This window comes from Monodelphis domestica, chromosome 7, assembly GCF_027887165.1.
Source record: "Monodelphis domestica isolate mMonDom1 chromosome 7, mMonDom1.pri, whole genome shotgun sequence".
NCBI classification, from domain to species: domain Eukaryota; kingdom Metazoa; phylum Chordata; class Mammalia; order Didelphimorphia; family Didelphidae; genus Monodelphis; species Monodelphis domestica.
In genome coordinates, this window is record NC_077233.1 from 90,470,292 (window position 1) to 90,494,944 (window position 24,653).

The 24,653-nt window shown below is 51.1% G+C and overlaps 1 protein-coding gene across 3 annotated transcripts in view; it reads right to left on the reverse strand.

Annotated features, from left to right (window-relative positions):
* SEMA3F (semaphorin 3F) overlaps positions 1 to 24,653 on the reverse strand; it is a 71,721-nt gene that overhangs the window by 37,376 nt on the left and 9,692 nt on the right. For all 3 annotated transcript variants that reach the window (XM_016424396.2, XM_056805038.1, XM_007499947.3), the window contains exon 2: positions 19,045 to 19,205. In XM_016424396.2, the coding sequence (XP_016279882.2) occupies positions 19,045 to 19,205 (161 nt within the window). The remainder of the gene's footprint in view (positions 1 to 19,044; positions 19,206 to 24,653) is intronic.

A 24,653-nucleotide genomic window follows, 5' to 3' on the forward strand; every position in this document is an offset into this window, starting at 1 on the left:
GTTCTCCTTAGCCCAGAAGGCCAAACTAGGTTGGAAGAGGTAACCAAGGTCAGTTTAGATGGCCGTACTGTTACCGAGAAACCATCTCAGATCCCGGCAATAACCAAGGACTGGGCGATTGGGGTGGGGAGAGCCAGCAGAGAGCAGAGACAGGAAAAGACCAGAGAGAAAGATCAACCTCATGACCTAACCCATACTAGGCTGAGCCCTGACCATGGCCTCAGGCTAAGGTCTAATCCCCCCCCCCCCCATTGGGTCACACACCCATTGAACAGATCATCAGAGGAAAGGAGTAAGAGTGTGGGGATGGCCCAGTGCAACCCATCTCCACCATTTTAACAGTTCCACCATTTTGGGGGGTGGGGGATAAAGGGAGTGGGATTATCAAGGGCATTGATTCCATAGGCAGGGAACAGTTCATAGACAATGAGGGCAGGTTAGCAGCGGAAGAAGGCCACTGGGATGATCCAGTTCCGCGCCCTGGCAGGGGTTGGCTATAGCTGAAGGTGACTGAAAGGCCTACGAGAGGGAAGGAGGAGAGGGGGATGCAGGATGGGACTAGACTGAGCTAGACAGATGGGGGAAATTGGCTATGGAGAATCATCTCTTGGCAAGGGGGATGTGACTGCCCCAGCCCCCTCGGCCCCTGTAAACATCCAGGATGTTCCATAAACACTCTGCAGGAACACAGCTGGAGAGGATAAACCTACCACCCAGGAGATGCTGCCTGCCTGCTGGAGGAGGGGGCACAGGTGATGGGGGGTGCAGCCAAGGCAGCCCCACTGGGCCCCCACGCCTAACCCCAACAGGGTGAAGCAGACCTTCCTAAACCTTGCTCAGCTCTACCACCTCCCCTTTCCCAGATCCGGCCACCAGCTTCACTTCCAGTCCAATGGGGCTGGAACTCCTCCCTACACACTAAATGCTCAGAGAGTGGCTGAAGTGCCTCAGAGAGGCCCCTACTTTAGCCAAAACTCCTTCATTCTTGAGACCTCAGTTTTCCCAGCTGTAAAAATGAGGAGATTAAACTAAATCAAAGTTTTTTCTAGCTCTGACAATCTGTGATTCTCTGAAATGCTGACCTGGAACAGCTTATCTGAAAGATGCTCCTGGGGGTCCCCTACCCTGTGGGGTCTTTCCCTGAGGGAACGGGAAGGAGCAGGACAGCATCAAGGACTACCAGGATTAGACACAGGAGGTCCTGGGTTCAAATCTGATCTTAGACACTTCCCAGCTACATGAACCTGGGCAAGTCACTTAACCTCACTGCCTAGCTCTTCCCATTCTTTCTGCTTTGGAACCGACACTTAATATCTATTCTAAGACAAAAAAGTAAGGGTTAAAATACTTATTTTGTGAAGACAGAAAAGATCTCAATGTCTACTACAGAGGGTATGACAGGTCCCAAAATAATTCTCAGCCAAGTTCCAGTGGGATGGGCAGGGGTAAAGAAAAACCTAAATGAAATCATCTAGAAACACTGGAGGAGACAGATCATTTTCAAGCTAGTGAGGCCAAAAGAGCTTATGAGAGCAGGCTTCCTGGAAGAGGTGGCCTAGACTGGGCCTTGAAGGCAAAAATTTGAGGGAGAGTCCATTCTAAATAAGGGAGAAAGGACAGAGCAGCATGAGACCAGTGGTCAGGAGTTCAGCTTGGGCAAAACACAGTGTTGGAAGAGATCAGGCTAGACAGGAGCCAGATTCCACGGGGCCACAAATGCTAAGATCAGAAGTTGAGATTTGATTCTGTTGACAATGGGAGCCATTGAGAGCTTCTGAATAGATGAATGACACAGTATAATAACACCTGACAGGGCCCTGGAGTCTCAGGCCTGGTAAAGTGCTTTCCACTCTATCTAAAAGCCTTTACCTCTCTTATCCAATAATCCTGGGAGATAAATGCTATTATCACCTCCCGTTTGCAGATGGGGAAACGGGTTCAGAGATGTAAAATGATTTGTTTTGAGTCACACAGCTTTGAACTGGGAGAGCTGGGGTTCCAGCACAGGTCTTTGCGACTCCAAACCTAGCCCCAGCCCCTCAAAAACACAATGCCTTGGGGTGGATTAGGGAGCCTGTGTGTGTGTTTGGGGGCTGGGGGGGGACTGAGGCAGGAAGGGTCAGCCCGACACCTTTTGGGGTAATCCCCCACCTGCCCCTGCCCAAAGCTGTCCAGATCATACACTGCCCCAAGCCTAGCTGTTCATCCCATCCCCAAAGAGACAACATTGTCCTGGGCAGGGCTGAGCCCTCCCACTGCTCCCTGTAACCCAGGACAACAGGACTGGGCTGAGCCAAAGGCCACCTTTGGCCTTTCCAGGAGAGCAGGTGAGGGGGAGGGAAAAGGACCCCCTTCTGGCCTCCTTGCTGACCCACTGCCTTTGCCTCCCACGGTCTCCCCTGACCTTTCCAGATCACTGGAGATGGCATCAGACCTGTCGCCACCAGCCCGGACCAGTCCAGACAGGACCTGATGGGCAAAGGCTTTAAGCACAGCACATGGATGGGGATGTGTGTATGTGGGATCATGTTTTAAAAACACGTCTGTTTAATGTCCTCGAGGTTGCACATAGGTCCGCACTGCCTGGAAAGGATCAGAAGTGGGCACACGGGAATCAGGATGGGAGGAGAGACACGTTTGGGGGCCAGGAACCCCAGGTCCAGACCCGATTGTGATTCTCTATTTGGGCAAATTTCTGCACCATCTAGTGCCTCAGTTTATCTACCCACGAGAGCGTTCCATCTTTCTTAAACCCCCAAAATGCTGGCGAAGGATGGAGAGAGGGAAAGATGTCACTGAAACAGAGGATACAGAATGAGGAAAATGAGGATGGAAAGAGAGGCAAGGAGGTGGAGAAGGAAAGCGGGGTGGGTGGCAGGCGAAGCCACTTGTGTGTGTGGGGGGGTCAGAGCCCCAAAGTCCCTTCAAGGGGAAAGCAGAGGACTGTAGAAAAGACCCTTGGAGGGTCAGAAGCTCAGACAGGGAGTGATCCGGGCCAGCTGGGGTAGAGGGGTGGGTACCCTTTGGGATTGTCTGTGTGTCCATTTGTTCTCATCACCACTGAGCCTTCCACTGACCCTAACAGGAAGAAACAGAGTTTCTACTCGTGCTGCTGGGACCAATTATGGCTACACAGGCAGATGGGTGATGGCCCTCTCAGGTCCAGTGTTTGAAGGGTCTGGGCAGGCCCTCTGCCCCATTATGAGGTCACCTATGACCATGTGGGCACAAGTGTCTATGAGCTGGTACGGTTCCCACCCCTATGGAGATAGGTGCGCATGTGTGTGTGCTTGTGTGTATGTGTGGAAGCAGGTGTTGTGTGTGGTTGCACAGGCACACGCCTGGACTCCCTGGTGTGAATTTTGAGTGTTTCTGGCACCCCTGAATGTATACAGGGCAGCAGGTGGGTTTTCCCTGCTGTATAGGATGGGGCATGGAGGATGGGGCCTCCCAGATCCCCTTGGGGCCCATCTGTCCCCTTCACCCCCAAATTCTCTCCATCCCACTTCCCCCAGCTCTAAGCATACACACCCTGCATCCAAAGTCTTTATCAAAGGATTTGGAGGGATTATTAGAAGGGAAGAATTCCTGAGCTGTTTCTGAGGCTGAATTTAGAGAATTTTTTTTCTCCACCCCCTGCCTGTCCCAAGGGAAGGGAGAGGGGGGAAAATCACTGCCTGGAACTTGGCAGGCTAGAAGGGGAAGAGCCCTGGCCTGGAGTCAGGAGACCTGAGCCTGGATCTTGGCTCTGCTGGCTCCACCACCAAGTGTGTGGCCTTGGACAAGTCTCTTCCCCTCCTCTGGCCTCAGTTTCCACCTCCACAAACTGGGGCTAATAGCCCCCACCCTTCCCAAGTTACAGGATGACTCTGAGGCCCCAGAAGGACAACAGGTAGCATCTCTGCATAGAGACGGAGTAGTTGGTTATTAAAAAGAACTCCACAGGTAGGAAAAACTGAGGGAGGGCCAGGCAGGAGGTCCAAGGCATCTGGGACCTGTCAAGAGGCAGGCTAGAGCTTGCTTCCCAGGGGAAGTAGGGACCCCCAACCCGGGTCCCCTTCCTAACTTGGATTTTTCCCCCAGGTCCCCTCCCTGCAAACAAACATTCCAGGTCTGGCCCGGAAACCCCTCGGCCCTTCCTCCCTGGCTCCTGGTGGGTCCCTGCACAAACCACAACAAACTTTCTATGGCTCATTTACACCCATAAATCACCCTCACTCATCAGTGGGGAGGTGGGGGTGGGGGGGAAGAGGCAGATAGACTCTGAGGAATCTCTTCTCCTTCCCCAACTCCCATCTCCAAACCTGGTCAGCTTTTCCTTCTCTCTGAGTGGGAAGGTGGCTTCTGGCTGGGCTGGGAGCCTTGTGGTCATTCATTAACCCCTCCTTAGGGATCATTTCCAGAAAGCCTGGTGGGACCCAGAGAGGCCCTGCTCTGAAGCTGGCTCCTTCTAGGAGGAAGAAAACAGCCAGGACCTAAGCCTTTGGCCAGTCCTTTCGGACACTGGCCTGCCAGGTATTCCACTTGGGGCAGCTCCCAGAACACCCCGGCTTGATTCAATTCAAACATTGATTGCAAGGCCCCAGAGATCATCTCTCACAACTCCTTGAGTTTACAGAAGAAGAAAGTTATCAGGGCCTGAGAAGGGGCAACGAGGGAGGGAGTGGGTGGTGGGAAGGAGGGAAAACCCTAGATGAAGAGTCAAGAACTGGAAGGTTCTAATCCCGGCTCTGTCCCTCAGTGGGTGGCTTTGGACAAGTCCATTACCCTCTTCTCCCTCAGATTCATCTTCTACAAAATGGAGGAGGGGTTGGACTTCATCTGCAGGGTCCCTTCCAAGCTCTGACACAGCCAAGTCTAGGACCAAAAAGCCTCTGGCCACAGCCCCTGTGTACAGCAAGCTCCTGGCTGAGCCAGACCTAGCATGAGGGGGTACCGGCTCCTGGGCTTGGGCCTGGTGCCCCACACCGCCTTCCTGGTGATGGGAGTAGCAGGAACAGGAAGCAGAGACTGGGGAGGGAAGAAGGGGGAAGGAAGATGTCTAGGCAGGGGGTCTGAAGAGGAAAAACAGTGATCCCAGACCCGCAGGGCTGTTGACTTCACCTTGGAAGCTGTCTCGGGAACCTCCAGTTCAGAGCTCACTCGGCTATGGGCTGGGGAAGGGGACGGATGTGATGCTCATGGATGGGCCTCTGGCATCACCTCTCTGGTGGCAGCTTTCCCCTCTGCGCCACTGGGAGATGATGGGATTGTGCTAGATGACCTCTCGGGGCCAGCTCTAAAGCGATGAGCCTCTACCCTTGAGGTCAGTTCTTTTCTCTAGGCCTCAACTTCCTCCTCCATAAAATGGGGTTATAATAATCTCTATGCTTTTATTCACTTCCCAGGGGCTCTGTGAGGGATGAAATGAGATCTAGGATTGGAAAAACATTTGGGGAAGAAGAAAGGACCGGATGAGTGTGAGAAATGGTTATAAGCTCTCTGGCCCTCCTGGGATGGGGACCCAGGCTTCCTGCCTTCCAGTCTTCCCCTGCCTGGGGCATGCAGACTTTTCCTCCAGCCTCAGAGGGTGGTGTGGTCCATCTGCTATTCTGCTTTGGGGGACAGCAGGCCATAAATAATTCTGGAAAAAGATTCAAATACCAGGCATACGATCCCCTGGCTCCTAATGCTGCCAGCACTTTCTTGCCAAAGGGTTTGAATTTTCTCCCCTGCTGCCTCTCCACTCCCTGACTGCTCTGAGCTCAGCCTAATTTAGATCTGGAGCCCAGAGAGGGGCAGCGACCTTTCCTAGGTCACACAGCAATCAAGAACTGGGAGTCTGCTTGAGGAGCCCTGGTCTAACTCCTCCCTTCAAGCTGGGCTTCTGCCCACTCCTGTTAGACCAACCTCCTACATGGACAGGGCAGCATTCTCCACTCTATGTGTTAATGTTGTTTCCTTAACCTGGAAGCACCCCCAGTTCCCCACCTGGCCCTTTTGGGTCAAAGGAGAAATGTTGAGTAGGAGAGAAATACAGTCCGTTTGGAATCTGAGGACCTGAATTCAAATCGTAACTCTGTCCCCTCCCAGCTATGCTAATAGGCAAGTGTCTTCCAGTCTCCTCAGCTGTAAAAGGAGGGGACCCTCCTAGAAATGGTTCCTTGAGAGTCCAGATCATGAGTTTAAGTGTCTACTTCCTCCAGAAGCCTTCCCTAATTACATAGCCTGAAGAAGCCCTCTGGCACTAGGAAGCCAAAACATTCATCACCTCTTAGTCCAGACTGATCTCCCGGGACTCCAGCCAGTGAGCTCCTCAGCACCCCCTCATGCCAAGTGCCCCCAGGACAGGGTCTCTTCTCACTCGGCTTCCTCTCATCCATTTCCCCCAGTGCCTAGCCACAGGGCTGGGCTCAACAATCCCCTTCTCCCACTCCATGATCCCCCTCTCCCCCAGCTTTGGGGTCTCCATTCTAGGATGGCTATAACCCATCCCCAAGGCTCTGGAAGCTTCCTTTCTCCCCAGGGCTGCTAACCTCTAGTGTTCAGCTTCTCAGGGAGAATCAGAGGAAAATGAAACTCCTTCCCACAAGGAAACTCCCCACCTGACATAATGCTAGTCCTCAGGCCAACCTGTGTCCATCAGGTCTGACCCTTCATGGGCCCATTTGGGATTTTCTTGGCAAAGATACTGGAGTGGTTTGCCATTTCCTTTTCCAGCTCATTTTACAGATGAGAAAACTGAGGCAAACAACGTTACGTGACTTGCCACGGCTGAATTTGAACTCAGGTTTTTCTGACTCCAGGCCTGGCACTCTATCCCCAGTAGCCACCCAGTCCACAAGGTCGGCAGTTTTATTGATTCTTGCTTCTGGATTTGTCAAGGGCCTCCTAGTCACCCTCAGCCTTGACAACAACTCACATTTCTTCGTCTGTTTCTAGGGCCATTACAAAGCACATGGTAGGTACAGTGCAGGAAGAGAGAGTCACAAAGCCAGGAATATTGGGGTTCGAGGCCTGACTTGGCCAAAAAGGCTTTAATGCGCTGACCTGGGATGGCAGAGGGAGTCAGTGAAGTCACAGGCCTGGTCCTCATCCCTTTTGTGGGACAAGTCAGAGGTAGAGAGTGCCCGGTGATTGTCCTTATTTGATGGCGAAGGAAACGGAATTCCAGGAGAGAAGCAACTGGTCCAAAGTCATTATGATCAGCATTTATAAAGCTCCTGCTGTGTGCTGGGCCCTGTGCTAGCTGGTGGGATATCAAAGAGAGGAATGAAATAGCCCAGCCTGCGCTTGAGGACCTTCTACTCTGCAGAGAAACAGCACACCCACATTTAAGCTACACATTCAAGATCTGGGCTTGGGCTCTCCACCTTCCGGGATCACACAGCTAGGAAGCAGCAGAGCCAGCTCTAGGTCGGGTGGGCACAGAGCACACAGGAAAGAGCTCTGACACTTTAGCAGGACCTGCGCCTGCTGGCAGTGCCCAACTCCTGGCTGTCATTAGCCAGGGAATCTCTGGCCTCCTCTTGCCCTGCTGGATAATGGACAGAGCTTACTTTGCTCTGGAAGCCCAGTATTCTCTGATCTGGTCAGGCTAGGCCAGGCCAGTCCCCACGAGGCCAGACAGAGGCCAGAGTCTTCCCCCCCCAACCCTGACCGTGGGCTAGAGTCCTGCCCCCTTTCCTCTCTGACCCTGTGGAGAGGGAGGGAGAGAGGGGGCACAAGGCCAGGGAAAGACTCATCGGACCATGTGGGCTGTGCCGCTGGGCCTAAATTGGAGCTTTCTGGCATCAGAGTTCAGAGTCTCCTGGAAAAGGTTTCTTCCTATTTCTAAGAAATATGTAGCAAGGATCTCTCATCTTCTCAGAGGCTCTGGGCCAAGGGGCTAGGATGCCCCCCCCCCAAGGCTTTGTAGGCAGGAACAAAGCAGAGGAAAGGAGGGGAGAGGGGAAAGAGATTGAATTCCATTCTCTCTCCAGGGCTTGGGGTGGGGAGCCTTGGATTTCCAAGCACACACCTCCTGAAGCCTCAGAAGAAAGAAGGGGACAAAACAAAAACTTTATCCCATCCTCGCATCAACATTCCATCGAGGAGGAAGACAAGGGCAACTCTGGCTCTCCCTGCCCTAACGGCTCCGGATCTGAGGCAAGGGAAGCCAGGTTTATCCCTGGCTTTTGTAGGAAGGGCAAGACTTATGAGCCCAGAGGCTGGGCAGTGGGTGACCTCCCTCTAGTTAAGGGGGTAGCCCAGACCAGGAAAAGAAGCCCGGGCCATACATTTAGCCCCAGCCAAAGGGTGGGGTGCCAGGATGCTCTCAGAAGCACAGGTGACTGGGGAAAATGTAAGGCAATTACAGGATAGTATCAGGAAGAGCTGAGTCTTGTGGGGATTGCTTTGAGGGGAGACTCAGGCGAGCCCAGTCCACTTCTAAAAGGATACCATAGGGCAAACTTAGTCCAAACCTAAGTGGAAAGGAGACACTCTCCCTTTCCTCAGAGGCCAGAATCATGCAAACACAGCTTTTAGGCTAGAAGGGACTTTAGAGATCACATAGCCCAACCTCCTTCTTTTACAGGGGAAGAAACTAAGACCCTAGACAAAACTAGTGACTTATCCAAGGTCATCTAGGTAGTAAGGAACAGTTTAGATTTGAACTCAGACTGTGACTCCAAATCCATGCTCCTTGCACTACAGAAGGCTGGGACTTGAGTTCAGGTCTTCTAACTGGCCTGTCTTGGGATGAGATGGCAAGCCCTAGGCAGGTAACCCCAAGTGAGCTTCAGTTTCATTCCTTCCCCACACTCACACTCACTTACTCTTTCACTTCTCTCTCTCTTCTCTCCCCTCTCCCCACTCTGTCTCTCTCTTACTCTGTGTCTCCCCCCACCCCCCTCTCTCCCTCTCTCTCATACACACACACACACACACACACACACACACACACACACACACACAGATCAAGGTCCCTTAGGCTCCCAGGGATCCATATTCTGAGAGGAGGGGCAGAGGTGGCCCCGATGTCCCCTCTTTTTCCAGGAAGGTAGCCCTGCTGGTAGAAAGGCACAGGTGGAGGTTTTCGGTGCCCTCTAAGCATCCAAGACTTGATGAAAGAAGTCTTTATGAGCCAAGATAAAAATCTCATCTCAGCGGTTTTCCTTTAAATTCTTTATGATTACTAAGAGGTTGGGAGGGCCAAGTAACATGATTTACTTACTGAGTATGCACTAGTGGCTTTCGATGCCAATGAAAACCCAAGGAGGCTGGGGAGGGGGGCGGGCTGAGGAAGAAGGGGGAGAAGCTTCACTGTTCCCCTGCAAAGCCAAATCTGGCTGTGTAGTCTGAAGGTTACCCCTAACCGCCCCGCCCCCCAATCCTGGAACCCCAGCTGCTTCTGCCTCGAAAGAGCTATCTTCCTAATTAGCTTTGCTCAGTCAGGGAACCTAGAACTCCTCAGTTCTTCCCTTGGCTCTGCCTCTGACTCTGGGAGACCCACATGATCTGCTCTGGGCTGAGGGAGGAGTCTCAGTTCTCCTCCTTGGAGAGAAAAAGGACTTCCCCATACTTCTCATTATAACCTACTTTTCGTACTCCCAGACCATGGGAGGGTAGGGCGAGCTTTTGATCTGATAAGGAAATTAATCTGCATTTCTACAGAAGGGAGGCAGTACACTGGCCCTGGGATTGGTGGTCCTGGGTTCAGAACCCATCTCTGTCATCAACTACCTGTTGGGCCCCGGGGCTCAACATGAAAGAAAGGAAGAAGGGCAGAATAGAAGACCTCTAAGGTCCATCCTTGGGCAGCTGGAGGGAGGAAGGCAGTGGAGAGAGTACCAGGGATGGAATCAGAAGACCTGAGTTCAAATCTGGCCTCAGATAATAACTAGCTATATGACCTTGGGCAAGTCACAATCTTGTTTGCCTCAGTTTCCTCATCTGTAAAATGAGCTGGAGGAGGAAATGGCAAACCACTCCAATATCTTTGCCAAGAAAACCCCAAATGGGGTCACAAAGAGACAGAAACAACAATAAAAGTCCCTTCTAGCTCTAAGTCTGAGAATCTGTGGTTATTATTTCCCATATTCCCAAGGTAAATCCTGACTTCACTCCACAGAGGGCTTCCTATCTAAGGCAAAGGAAGCCAGTTCTAATCCTGTCTTCTATGGGAAGGAATAAGACCTACGAGTCCAGAGGCTGGTCAATATATAGATGATCCTTTTCTAGCTAATGGGGAAGCCCAAGGGAGGAAAATAGGACCAGCAAAGGGAGCCTGGGTTACTCTAGCCTGCAGTGCCAGCATTTGAACCCAGCTCTCTTAAGTCCAAGCTCTCCAGTACTTTTTGCTCCATCCCACTGCCAGTCCCCACCTTAAAGTTTTTTTTGGATTTGTAAAGGGCTGCCCTTAAGATAGCCCTGGGAGGAGAGAGGGAATGAATGAGCTGGAGAACTATCCCCATCCCCTGGGCCATTTCTTTGAACACCCCTGAGTCATGATCTGAGGCTCCGGAGGGGGCAGGCCATCTCTGCTCCCCTAGCCCTGAGGCAAAGGCTGCCAACCTAGTGCCACTGGCCTTAACCACTCACCATGCCTGAGGAGGGATTCCCAAGGAGACGAGGGATGGCCAGACTCCCTGCTTACTCATTTCTAAACCATTAGCCTAATGGCAGTGAAGGGCCATTAACTCAATCCTTAACATAAAACACTTACACAGATGACCCCTCTTCCCCCACCAGAGCTAGCGAGGCCAGGGTCCAGGGCCCAGAGGCCTTGGCTGGTCCCTCTACTCCAGGGAGCTTCTCCCCTGTCACCTCCCACCAGGGCTTGGAGCCAGGAGACATCTCAACTTTCAGCTCTTCTACTTCCCCAATTCTTTCCAGCTCTGATCCTGGCTCTGCTACTAATTGTTGTATGTGCCTGGGCAAGTCACTTAAACTCTTTGGGCCTCCATTATAATCACCTGTAAAATGGGGAGAAGAATTCTTCCACTAGCTCTTAGCAGGACGGAAGAAATGCTATATGTAAGTGGTTTTGTCCACTTGAGCTTTGTAAATGTCAGCTATTAGATGGGAGGTGGAGAGAAGACTGTCCCTAAATCCAGTGGGAGCAGGGGCTGAAAGAATGAGGTATTTTTATCTTGGAATCAAATAAAAATAGTTGCCTGCTTGTTTAGGGTTGGAGAGGAGGCTGGGCCTGGTAGAGGCTCAGGCCCAGCAGAACAGCCCCACCCCCTGCCCTTTCCTTGGGAAACTCGATGGGAAGGAAGGCAGCATTGCCAGGAATTAACTCTCGGAAACAACTCTCAGCTCATCCCTTCCCCTCCAGCCTGAGAGCCAGCTCACACGGGCAGCCAACACTCCTCAGCTCTGCCCGGGAACCACCCAGCCTCGGGCCCAAGGCTCGAGACCCAGCCACTGGCTCCCAGGAGGACAAGGGCACTGATGTACCCCCCTCCTGCACCCACCTGGAGGAGGAGAAGGAGGAGGAGGTACCTAGGCACTCCAGGGACCTCTGGATGGAGGCCAGCTCTTCTCCTCTGACTGGGCTCCAGTCTCCCTTTTTAATCCCACCTTGTTCTACCCAGATGGAAGTCCTGGACCGTGAACCCCTGGGACAGTCAGCAGAAGTGCAGGGTCCCCCTAATTAATCACACCCTTCTGGGCCCTTTTCTCTGTGTCAGGGGAAAGTCACTGCTCCTCAGGAGGGGGTGCACGTGGGGGATGAGAGCTTTTAGAGTTGTGGTGGCTGAAAAATTCATCCCCCAAATACTAATCAAAGAGTGAACAGCTCCAAACTGAAAATGATTGTTTCTGTCTTCTTTTAACAAGAGCATGTGCAAAATGCTTTCATTGACACCATCTGGGAAGGAGGTGGTGACCAGGGGTATCATACCCATTTTACAGATGAAGAAACCGAGGCCTGGGGAGGTAAATAGATTTTCCAAAACCAGGATTTGAACCTAGTCCAAAACCAGGGCTCTTTCTGGCTAGGTATGGGCCTGTTTTTTCTGCCTAGCAGTTGCCTCGCTGGGAATCTGGCCTTCTGAACAGATAGATTAGTCCTGGGGACTATCTTTGGCCTCTTTCTGTATCCCCAGCCCTTAGGAGAGCCCATTGTAGGAGTAAACGTGGTATAACTGTTTACTGACTGACTCGTGGGTTCACTTGAATTCAACAATTACATATTAAGTTGCTCTTGTTTGAAAGTACCCAGTACATTCCCAGCCCTGTGGTGAGGGCAGGAAGGTCTAGCCTGCCCTGTGCCTCAGTTTCCCTAGTTGAAAAGCAGCCCCCTCGATCCCTCCCCAAGCCTACTGCCAGACCTCAGGAGGCTTGGTTTTAGGGCACCTCCTCCCTACCACAACATAATTCTGAGTTCACAGCAGGGACAAGGGGTGTGGGGGGGTTACCTTCCTGGAGGAGGGTAAACATTTACAAGGAGAGAACAATGGAGATGTGGGGCCTTCACACCTCCCCTGCTGCTTAATGGGCAGGTCCCCTAGACTGAAGCTAAGGCTGGGATGGCTCCCAGCTAAGTTAAGTGCAGGGGTGGTGGCAGCTTTTAAAATCCCCATTTAGAGTCTCAACCACAAGGAATTTTAAATGCTCCAATCCCTCTGTTATCTGAGCAAGGAGGGGGAGGGAGAGAAAGAAGGACAAGGGCTCCAGGGGCAGCAAGATCCATTAAGAGAGCTGGACATGTTGTACTGGACTTCCAAACTGGCCTGGACACTCAATAGCTGTGTGAGACCATCCACAAGGATTTAACCTTTCGAAGGCTCACCAAAACTTCCTAGATGAGTGACTCTGGACAGACCAGTAAATCTCTCTGAGCCCTAGCATCCTTATCTGCAAAATGGGTATAATACCTTCAGTGAAGTAAGAGTCAAGACAGAGAAACTATGTAAAACTTTGTGGTAGGGAGCAAAAACTGGAAACAAAGTAAATGACATTTGATGAGGAATGGCTACCCAAACTGTAGTATCCATATGAAAAATGATAAATACAAAGAATCCATAGAAACACGAGAAGATTTATATGAATTGATACAAAGTGATATAAGCAGAACCAGGAAAGCAAGCAACATATACAATGAGGGCAACAATGCAAGAGGGAAGAATAACAAAATTGAAACTGAATGTTGCAATATGGTTATGATTGAGCTTGGTCCCCAAAAGAGATGTAGGCATTCACAACCCTCCCTTCGTTGTTGAGGTGGGGGGCTCTGGAGGTAGTAAATAGCATACAGGCTATCCCCAAAGTCTTAGTGCAATTTTAAGCTTCGAGAGCTTAACTACCCATTAATTCACACACTCCCAAATTTTTATAGCTTAAAACAACAATGAGACATTGAGGGGGCTCAGTGGATAGAAAGCCAGGCCTGGAAATGGGAGGTCCTGGGTTCAAATTTGACCTCAGACACATAGTTATGTGACCCTGGGAAAGTCACTTAACCCCAGTTGCCTAGCCCTTACAGCTCTTCTGCCTTGGAACTGATTGATTAACTGATTGATTGTAAAACAGAAAGTAGAGGCTATTTTAAAAAGAAATTGCATGAAGACATTGAGGATGCCCTGTATATTCTGTAACTTGAATAATGTGGTGGTTAGCTTTGTCAACTCTCTTTCATTCATTGGGAGGTGAGGAAGGGTATTTAGAAATTGAAGATGATGGGAAAACAAAATATAAGAACCCTAACATGTCTTCAAATGCTATTTCAACCAGCTATAATTGACATTGTTATTCTAGTTCATCTGTCCTCTCTAATCTAATGGTTATCATCCTAGTTCAGGCCCTCATTTCTTCTTATCTCTCATCTATGAGAGGCTACTACCTGGTCCACCTGCCTGGTCTCTCTTTCTTTCAATCCATTCTCCAAATCACTGCTGGAGCAATTATCTAATCACCAGATTATAATCGGAGGACTGAAAGCTGGAAGAGACCTTGGGAGATCATCTACACTCGCCTCATACCATTTCTAATTGCAGAAATCTACCCTTCAAGGCTCAGCTCTGCTCAGAGGCCATCCCCTATATGAAACCCTGAAATATTCTTCCTCCCTTCTTCTCTCTCTGTCTCCCCGCCCCCCCTCTCCTCCCCTTGGCATTCATCTCAGTCTCAGAGAAGGAACCCAAGTGCCTACTGTATACCAAAACAAAACCATCCTACACTTCCAGAAGCTGCAATTTTATGGGGGGAGAAACAAGTACACAGTTAATGTAAATATAAACTATCTACAAAGTAAACACAAGTGACTCTCTTTTTTCCCTTCGTCCTAGTAATAACTCTAAAACAGAAGGTCAAGGGCTAGGCACATGGGGTTAAGTGATTTGCCCAAGGTCCCACACAGTTAGGAAGTGTATGAAGCCCGATTGGAACAAGGTCCTCACTACTCCAGACCTGTCGCTCTATCCACTGTGCCACCTAGCCACCCCACAGATTACTTTCAGGACAGGAGGCACAAGCTGTTTTAAGAGAGCAGGATGAGGAAAGGGCACAGGTAGAAAGTGTGCCTGGAGCCTCTGAGGTTTGAAGAAAACTAGGGATTATTTCGAAGAGGTGAAGGTGAGGAGAGAGTGCATTCCAGACCTGAGGCACTGCCAGTACAAAAGCTCTCACCCAGGAGATGGAATGTCTTGAATGAGGAACAGGGAGGAGCTGACCAGGGGGGTGGGGGAAAGGTTGGCTATACTGTGACGGCCTTTTTTTAAATCCTTACTTTCAGCCTTGGAATGAATCAATCCAGTGTATTGATTCTAAGGCAGAAGAGCCATAAGGGCTAGGCAATGGGGGTTAAGTGACTTGGCCAGGGTCACTGAGAGAGAGGGGGAGAGGGAGATGGGGAAGGGAAAGGGGGAGATCGAGACAGACTGACAGAGACAGAGAGAGAAACAGGGAGACAGACAGAGACATTTCAGAGGCCATATTTGAACCCAGGACCTCTCAATTACTGAGCCATCTAGTTGCCCCCCTGTGAAGGACTTAAATGACAAACAGAAAAGTTTTCATTCAATCCTAGAGGCATCAGAGTGCCACCATGGCAGGGAAGTGACATGGTCATCTCTCTAGCAGAATATTCTTCCAAATGTTTCCCATAATGAGGAAGAAGCTTCTTGGGAGCAGGGCTCTAGTGAATCTAGCTTCATGTCCCCAATGTGGAATTCTTATACTCCTGCTCAAGGATTCTCTCAGGAAGCCTTCTCAGCCTGTCTCATACTGTACTTCCCCCTTCCCCAATTCTGCCCAGGCAGTACTTAACTCTTTGCTTGTCTACATCTATGGAATTTTTACATTTCAAAGTTAGAAAGGATTGAGAGAGAGGGGCAGCTGGGTGATTCAGGGGATAGAGAACCAAGCCTGGAGTCTGGTTGGTGGATTCAAATTTGGCCTCAGACACTTTGCAGCTATGTGACCCTGGACAAGTCATTTGCCTAGTCCTTGCTCTTCTGCCCCAAGAGTTAGTTACTAGGACAGAAAAGAAAGGTTATTTTTCAAAAGGTTAGAAACCATGCCAGAGGTCATGCAGTAAGATGTCAAAGATCATCTTCTATCTTGCAAATTCTTTTCTTTTCTCCACTGAGCTGCTTTTGCCCTCAGACCAATGGGCTCTCTGAGGGCAGGGGGCCTTCTCCCTCTTGGCTCTCTGAGGGCAGGGTCTTTTGTATTCTATCATCCTCCCACAAATCAAGAGCTCTATCAGAGGGAGGGGGAAGCTCCATTCCTTTCCCCTGGTTTTTCCCTGGCACAGGAGCCCCTAGCCAGCTCCCCCTACAATGGGGAGGAAGAGTTGCCTCTGTTCAGTCTCAGACCAGGTTCCTGCCTTTGTTTTTTCTCTACCCTTAGACACTGATCTGCTCTCCCCTTATCAGGGCCAGACTGAGCTGGCCCCTTACTCCATCATCTCCTGCCATGGAGTGTCCAGCCAGAGATGGAAACTTGGCCTCGGAGTTCAGGCAGATCCCTGTCCCCTCTATCTGGCCTCCCCAGTTACCACCCCAACCCAACTCCTCAGCTTTCCCTTGCTGCAGAATGATGCCACCCCTGTGTGTGCCTGGTAATGCCCATTCCTGTGAGGGAACAGCCAATTTCTGAGCAATCCAAACAGAAGCAGAAGAGCCCTTCAGGATGATCTAGCCCAAAGCTCTCATTTTCCTTCAGCTTAGAGACGTGACTGGCCTATCAAAAGATCAAGGCCGAGCTGGGGAGCTGGACTGAGGTCCCCTGATCCCAAGTCTGGTCCTTTTTCTCCTTAACAGTCCGGCCACTTGAACAATCTCATCTTAACAGCTTGGAAGAGGTTCTGTTAGATCATTATCTCCTTGGCATAGGTAGGAAAACTGAGGCATTGCCCACCTAGGGGGCAAACAACCTCTGGGAGGCCCTCAGAAGATTGACACTTAAATGAATTATTATTCTGTAACTTATCTGCATGACCTTGAAGTAATTTTTCCTGCTCTAAGACTCAGTTTCCCCACCTGTAAAATGAGATTGTTTGGCTAAATCATGTCTAAGATCCCTTCCAGCCCTAAAGTCCTTGATATTATTCTCCTTTGCAGGGAAAGCAGGAGATCAAGGTGTTGGACTGTTATTTTGACAAGTAGCCCTTTGCAAGTCACCTTAGGACTAACGACCTTAGACTTGATTTCCTGGGCATGGGGGTATCACAACTTTAGGTACCTATCAACAAACTAGCCTGAATGGTCAAACAGAATCCTCTCCTCTGAGGTACTGGCTTGGTTAGAAGGGGATAGACTGGGCAAGTCATTAAACCTCCAGCTGCCTCAGTTTCCTCATCCATAATATGGGGATAATAACAGCACCTACCTCAGCGTTGTTGTGAGGATAGAATGGGATCATATTTGGAAAACACTCAGTGCAATGACTGGCACATAGTAGGTGCTTAATAAATGTGTGGCCCCTTGCCCTTCTCCATCTCAACAAAGCCATAGATTTTAGCCTTCACCTTTAGGCCCATCCTGCCCTGTGACCCTGAGATGGAGACAAAAATTCCCATTTTGATAGGATTCTGGAGTGAAATTTCCAACGGACAGCTCCAAAGGCCAGCAGTATAAATATGATCACTTTCCTCCTCATTCCCCCTACATTTTACAGATGAGGAAACTGAGGCCCAGAGATGAAGGGATCTGCTCCTAAAGGCTTCTTCTAAATCCAGGATTCTTTCCACCATGCCTTCCAAGAAGCTTTCCCAAATAGAACAGGCCATTCTCTGATCCACCACCACACACTGGCTAGGAATATTTCAGTGTTCAAGCACTAGCTCAGGGCACTTAACACTATGCTAAACATAGCTGTGAAGGAGCAGAGTGAAGGAGAAGAATGAGGGGTCTTCCTAGCTATGGACTGGCTCCGTAGGCAGAAAGGAAAAAGAAAGAGGGGTGGCCAGCCTTCGATTTATTAATCAGCTGCTGTGTAAAAGTGGGGCCAAGGGGACCAGGCGGAGGTGTCAGCAGAATAAATCTCTCACCTTTTGGGGCCTGGGCCGGACATTGAGGAGGTGGGGGAGTAGAGGGGATTTCACAGTCCAAAGCTATTAACTCTTCCTCCTCCCATTTCTCAAACCCACAGCTCAGCAGTTTCCCTGGCTCCTGGCCCCTGCCCCCCACCTGCCCCTGCTGAGCCTCACCAGAGGGAAAGAGACTCGCACACAAAAGTTATCGAGGCATAAAAGCTGATTAAAGACAGCTCACTTCCCTGATCTGTTGGCAATACCAGCTCAAGGGGAGCCTGGAAATGGTCCTGTCCATAGAGGACTCAGCTGGAGCCTCCAAGAATCTCAGGCCTTAGGCAGCTTTGGGAAGGTAAGCAAATAAAGGTCCAGTACTGGGGGCCCACTGCTCTCCGGGCCCAGCTATGTGAGTTGATGCACACGGGCCCCTCTCTCCTGGCCCCTCTTCTAGGGTGACCTTATCCATCCCAGCCCTGGCAGTTTCGGGTCCATAGATACCAAGTGCATCCAAGTGTCCCTGGTAAGGGGAAAAAATGTCCTGACATCTGGCTCTCCAGGGAAGCGGAGAAAGCCTCTAACAAAGCAGCCTGTGTAAGCACACACTCACCCCAGTGGTTTTCATGGGCTACAATTTCCACCAGGTCCCAGTGGGTGGCAATCAAATCAAATCCCACCTCCTCTGGGAAGGCTCTCCTGATGAGTCCAGCTCACCTTTGACCTCTCTCCCCTCCCTCCCATGGCCCTTTAAATCTTAATCACACACCTCACCATTAGCACAACCACAGAATGGTAAAAGATGGAGAGAACCCTTAGAAAGGATCATCTAGTCCCACCCCATCATTTTTCAGAGGAAAACTGATAGGGACCACCCAGAGGAGGAAAAGTGACTGATCCCAAGTCATACAGGAAGTCAGTGTCAGAGGCAGAGTAAGGACGGGAACTTGGTCCACTCACTGCTGGTCCAGTTCCTTCTACTGCACCCTGTGCCCTCTATTTAGATTCTGTCTCCCCATGCCAGACTGTGAGCTCTCTGATGGCAGAGCCTGCCTCTGACCCTTCTCTGCCTCCTCTAGTCCCATCCCCTTGCAATGGAGTATAGAAGAGGGCTGAGTAAGCAGGGGGATCCTATTCATGAGTGAGTGGTGGGCGCATCGACCAATATCCAGTGCTATTCTCCAGGAAGGACACCCCGAGAAGCCCTAGAACCACCTTAATCCTGACACCCCTCCCCAAACCATTAGCCCATTGTCTCCATAGACCCAGGAGAGACACTCCTCTTCCTCACCTGGCTCTCTGGAGGCTGAGACTGACTCTTGTTACCTCTTAATCCTCCATGTCCATGGAGCAGGGGCAGTGCCATGGAAAATCCCAAACCTCTACACCATTGGCAGAGGGCCCAAAAGTCATTGTGCTTTGGTTCGATTGCATGATATCCTTCCTGCCTCCCTTGCCTGGCTTAGGCAAAGATGAGATTGGGTCTGCCTGTACAGATGAAGGGACCCAGGAGCCTTTCACTGGGAAGCCTGGGATTCTATTCTGATGGTAGAGAATTCCTAAACTGGATAACCCACAGCTCCGGATAACTGAGAACCATCTCTTACCTTTGAAGGAGAGCTGGACCCTGGGGGTGGCAAGGAGGTAGTCCTTGGAGAGGGCAGCAGGCCAAGCCCCGGTCAGCAGGGAGGCCCAGAAGAGGAGGACAATGGCGGGCATGATGGGGCGCATCCACAGGTGAGGGAGGCAAACTTGGCCCTCAGGATACCTAGAGACAGAACCTGGGTCAGACCATATACAGTTCGCCTCCCATCAGGACCAAAAGAACAATTTCACCAGTGCTTAAACTATGGAGAGCCCTGACCAGTGCAGTTGTCTTGGCCCATCCCCTCTGGACAAAGAGGCCTTGTTGGCAATGTCTCCAACAAGCCAATGCTGCACCGCCCCCACCTGTTTACCTATCCTAGCCCCAGCAAGCCCAGTCTAGGGCTGAAGCTCTCCAGAAAACCCCTAGTTCTCCCAATCTCCCCACCAACAAAGAAGAGGAGGGTCTGGCCCTTTGTCAAGAAAGCCCAAACTATTCTTATCAGACCAAAGGACTCGGGAGGGTCCCCCTCCCCCACCCTTGACAAAAGGGGCTGCTCCCCTTCCAGCCAGAAAAGGAAAGGAAGAGAGATGGGGCCATTCTCCAAGCATCTCCTCCCAACTCAAAAAACCTGGATTTGATTATTGAAGGGAATGGGGGGGGGGTGGAGAGGAGGGAGGGAAGAAGGGAGGGAGACAAGGGGGGGGTGGAGAAAAGACAGAGAGACAGACTCACAAAGATACCCAGTGAAATAGAATAAGGGTTAGACATAGGAGCAGAAGCCTCAGACGCAGGAAGAGTTCTGAGCCTGGGTATGGGGAATCCACTACAGCAAGAGAAATGCAGATTAGAGGTAAAGGAGGACTTCCTGGGGGGAGAAGGAAGATGGGCTGAAGGAGCAGGGGTTCCCACGTCCCATCCAGCACCCCCTCTTTTCCCAGAGCCATAGCAGTGAGCGGCCCAGCACGGCTTTCATCCCCCTGACTCATCCCCCCCCACTCCCCAAACCAGCTCCACTTCAAATCTGTGTTTTTCAAATATTGTCTCCCCAGCAGGCTGGCTGTTTGGGGAACGCCGCCCACACCAGGTGTCCAAGCAGACTGCTTCCTAACCAGACTGTGCCGATTGGCAGAGGCAGTGGTGCCAGCTCCCTCCCCCTGTGGGGAGGGGTACTTGGCATGGAAATCCACAAGCCCGGCCTCCTCCTACCCCCAGGACTGGAGCCTGCTCAGCCCTCCATTCTCCTGGCAGGACTCCAGGGAATTAGACCCTGACCCTTCGGGTGACTGATGGGAAATACATCAGAGAATTCGGAGCTGGGAGGGTTCTTTCAGACCACTTTGGCCAGGCCCCTTGTTTTACAGATGAGGAAATGGGCCCAGAAACAGGAAGGGACCTGCATGGGGTCAAATAGGTAAGAAACAGCAGAGATGGGGCATGCGAACCTAGACTTTGTGAATCTATGAACAGTGTGCTCCCTCCCTCTCAACTCCCCGAGGCCAAGCCTCTGTGGAATGAAGGAGGCATCAGGAAAGCAGGCTGCTGTCTCTGGGACCTCTGTCTCTCCCTACCTTTGCTCAGACTCATGAACCATCTACTACTGAAGAGGGAGGGGAGTGAAGGGCTTGGGAGGGAGGGCTGGAGGTGAGGTTTGGGGCTGGGTGAATAATGGGTGGCCATGGCCAATGTTGGTATAGCCTCCAACATCCCAGATCACATGTGTGCACCCACCTTCCCATCTGAGCACCTAGTGCAGAGTTTCAGCCTTCCTCTTGCCAGGGAATTAAGAGGAGGCTGCCAAAGCTCTTGATTGAGAATGTGTGACCTCGAGTGAGTCCTTTCCCCCTCTTTGGGCCTTAATTACCTTGTCTGGTGGAACAAGGGGGTTAATAATCTGGCTTCCACTCCTCCCCTTAGTCAAGCTTGGGTAATGAAGTTTCTGACAAAGTGTGTCATTGAAACACCGCCTTTTAATTAATTAAATTAATGAGATGTGAGGCATTCTACAAATGCCTCCATTCTGGCTAAGAAACCAAACAAGGGGGTTAGCCTAAATGATCTCTGAAGGCTCTTTATTCAGCTTTAAGAGCACTGACATTGGGGTTTTGAGGCCTGGGCATCTGCCACTCACCAGCTCCAGGTGATCCTGTGCAAATCCCTCCTCTCTGAGCCTCTGGTTCCACCTCTGTGGAAAGAAAGGCTGGAGAAATTGAACTCTAAAGGAATGAATATTTCAAGCTAGAAGGGGCCAACTTCCACTGGCCCTCCAGGCCAAAGCTCTCATTTTACAGATGAAGAAACCCAAGGTCCAGAAAGGGAGTGATTTGACTGTAGTCACAAAGGCAATGAGCAGCCTAGCTTAGATTTGTAAGCAAGTTTTTCAGACCTCAAATCCCCTCCTATGCTTCAGGCCCTGAACTGTCAGTGCAAGTGATGCTGCCCTGGGTTAGGGCTGGTCCAAGGAGTCCTTCCTTGTGGCAGAGGGGAGGAAAGAAGGAAAAACAGGAACCTTGGAACCAGGGCTCCTGCCTCTTAGACATGGAAGACTCGGAACCCCAAAGTTGGGAGGAAACTTAGCCCTTGGTTTTACGGTAGAGAAACCAAGGCCCAGAGACAGGAAAGGATATGCTTAAATTCAGGCATCGTTAGTGGCAGAGGTAGGAATCCTTATGCTCCCTTAAAAACTGTTCCAAGGCCCCTGGTTTATCAGATTCCCTCTCTGCCAGCCTTGTCTCCAAGGATTTTTTTGAAGAGGAACAAGGTCTGAGGTCAACACAAGTCTGTTGGCTGAAGCAGGTACCTCAAGCCCTTTCCAGAGTTAGGCAGAAGAGAGGGAAACATAGTTCCCCAGGGATTAAGCAGCTAAATACTAGATTGGAGTGAGGTGGGTCACTGGCTCCCTAACTGGCCACACAGCCATCTTATGCCTCAGTTTCCAGGACCGGAGGCTACCTCTACTCAGGGGAGGGAAAGGGTTAAGGTATCTGGATTCTTGGGAAGATCAAGGCAGAAGAGGTGAAGATCTAGGAAGGAAGCAGTGGGAACTATCGCCCTCCTGTCCTACCCTTACCCTATCCCCCAATTCAAAGCTCTGTCCCTTTAAGCAGGGTGGAGGGAGGTGGGAAGGGGCCACCCGTTACAGAGCAGGGATTCTGTGTGTTTCTTTAACCTGTCAAATTGAGACAAGTTGATGAAGCTGCATTTTATCCTGGGGCTGAAGCCAGGGGCCCTCAGCAATCCTGACAGGGACACCCCTACTCCCCCACCCACTCCACTGAGCAGCCTGCCTGCCCAGCCCCCATCACCCTGGGTGGAGGTAGGAAAGAGAGGAAGAAGAAGGAAAAGAGGAAGAAGAAGGAGGTATTGTCTGTGGTCCCGACCTTCCTCGATTGCTGCTTCTCTCCTACCTCCATCTCCACCCCTAGGCGCAGACCCACGCCTACCCCTGCTCCCTCTGGGCCTGTCAGGTTTCCCCCAAACCAATCCAGGCGGGTGGGCTGGAGCCAAGGATGCTCCCTCTGCTCCTGCCGCCACCGCCTGGGAGCCCGCCTGAGCCCGCTAGCTAGCGAGTGAGCGAGCGGGTGAGAGGAGGAGGCAGCAAACAAAGAAAAAGAGAGCTGAAGAGCTGGGGGAGAGGGGGGCAGAGGGGAGAGGGGGGCTAAGCCCAGGAGGAAGAGGCGGAATCTAGCCAGGCATACACAGAGGCCAAGGACGGGACTCAACAGGATGGGCTGGCCCAGCCAGTTCCTGCAGTAGTCACTACTGCCCCCCCTTCCTCAGGTGTGTGTTGGGGGGGGGGCACAAGGTTAATGGAAGGAAAGGCCCAGTTTTGCCAGGGTTCTACCGACCCAAGAAATGCCCTGTCTAGCTTGAGAAGCTTGAGCAGACAGGCCAGCATAAACTCAAAAAAACATGACCCACCACTGGGTGCAGGTCTGTCCCTCCCCCCCACCCCACATGCCTCATGCACATAAAGTAGCATCAGGGATGATAACCCAGTTATCATCCAGTTAAACAAGAAGCCTGAGATTAAACCCCTAATGAGGTTCCTCAGCTGAGACAGGGGATGGGAGAAAAGGACAGAATCCAAGCATCCCTAACCCCAAGCTGAGGCTTCCCCCCCAACCCCAGGAACCAATGATGCCTCCAAGCTCCAAAGAAGCACTGCCTGGCTACCCCAGGGAATACCCCCCCTTTCTCATTCCCCATCTCCCATTCTGATCCCAATTCCTCCAGTGCCCTCTTCCTATCCCTGCCCACTCCTTCCTGCTACGGAATCTGCAGAGCCTGGCCTTCATCCCTGAAATCCCAACTCCCTCTAGCTACCCACCCCATACAGGGCAGGGTCTCCTAAGCCTGGGCAGGCCCCCTCCTGCAGCTCCATCTTAGTCTGACAGAAGCCCTGCCCAGCCTCCCCCAGCCCCAGGGACACATTCCTACATCTGCAAAGGAACTGGAGTCTCTGAAGTACTGGGGAAGAGACAATCTCATGTGTCTTCCTTGGTCTCCATCCCTCCACGGAACATTCCTTCCCAACAATGGAAAGGGAGAAAGGGAACCTTAGACTTCTCTTCCACTTCCCTCAACTGATGGCAATGTTCCCAGGTTAAATGGTTAGATACTAGGAACCCTACTGCCTCTCCCCATTTCTGACACAGCAGCATCTCCCACACAGGGTCTCCCTCATTAACCCCCTACCTCCTCAAACCCTGCAAACTGACTAAGAAAGCTGGGCTTCTCTGTCTACTCAGTAAGCCACTCCCACTTTAAGCCTCAGTTTTACCATCTGTAACATGGACAGAAAAAGCTACCATTTCTTCAGGCTAGCTTTTCCCTTAGATATGCCAGAGGATAATTTCTATACTTAAAGTTAACTGCCATTCTTGAAGGCTTAGCATCTTTCCTAAGCACCCCCCCCAAGAAAACCCCAACTCCAAACCCTACAGTCTTCTCTGCCCTGACCCCACCCAGAAAAGAGATCATCAAGGTACAGCAGAAAGAAGTTGGATTTAGAATCAGAAGTCATATGCCTGCTCAATCACTTCCTACATGCCTATAGGCAAGTCAATTCATTTTTTTTTTGACCCTAGCTTCCTAAATCTATAAAATGGGGACTTTAGACTGGGTGATTGCAGGGTCCTTCTCAGCTCTCCGTTCTCTGAGAGAGAGGCTGCTCAAACAACCCTCACATTTCAGAGTTGTAAGGGACCTCAGAGAGCAGCTAGTCCCACCCACTTCTAGCTCCTGCCTCCTCTACCAGGCCTGAGGACATCTCCAAGCCTTCCAAGTTTCTGGGGGCTTCCTGAGATAGGTCTGGAGTTCCGGCATGTCTGAGTTCCTTCAGTTTTATCCACCCTCCCTCTGGCAACCATTTCTCCCTCTCTGCATGTGGGCATAGTGTAGGCAGGCAGGATGGAGATGGAGTTATGAAGGAGTTAATTGGCCAGCAGTGCAGCTATTTGAAGAATTAAGTGTTATTTACCCAGCCGGCCTGCTCCTTTCTCTAGCCCTCCCCCATTCTTCCCTCTCTCTGACTGATAGTCCCGGAGTCTCTTGGACCGTCTGTCTGTCTGTCTCCTTTTGCTCCTTCACTCCATCTTCCCATCTGCCATAATCAGACCCTGGACCCTA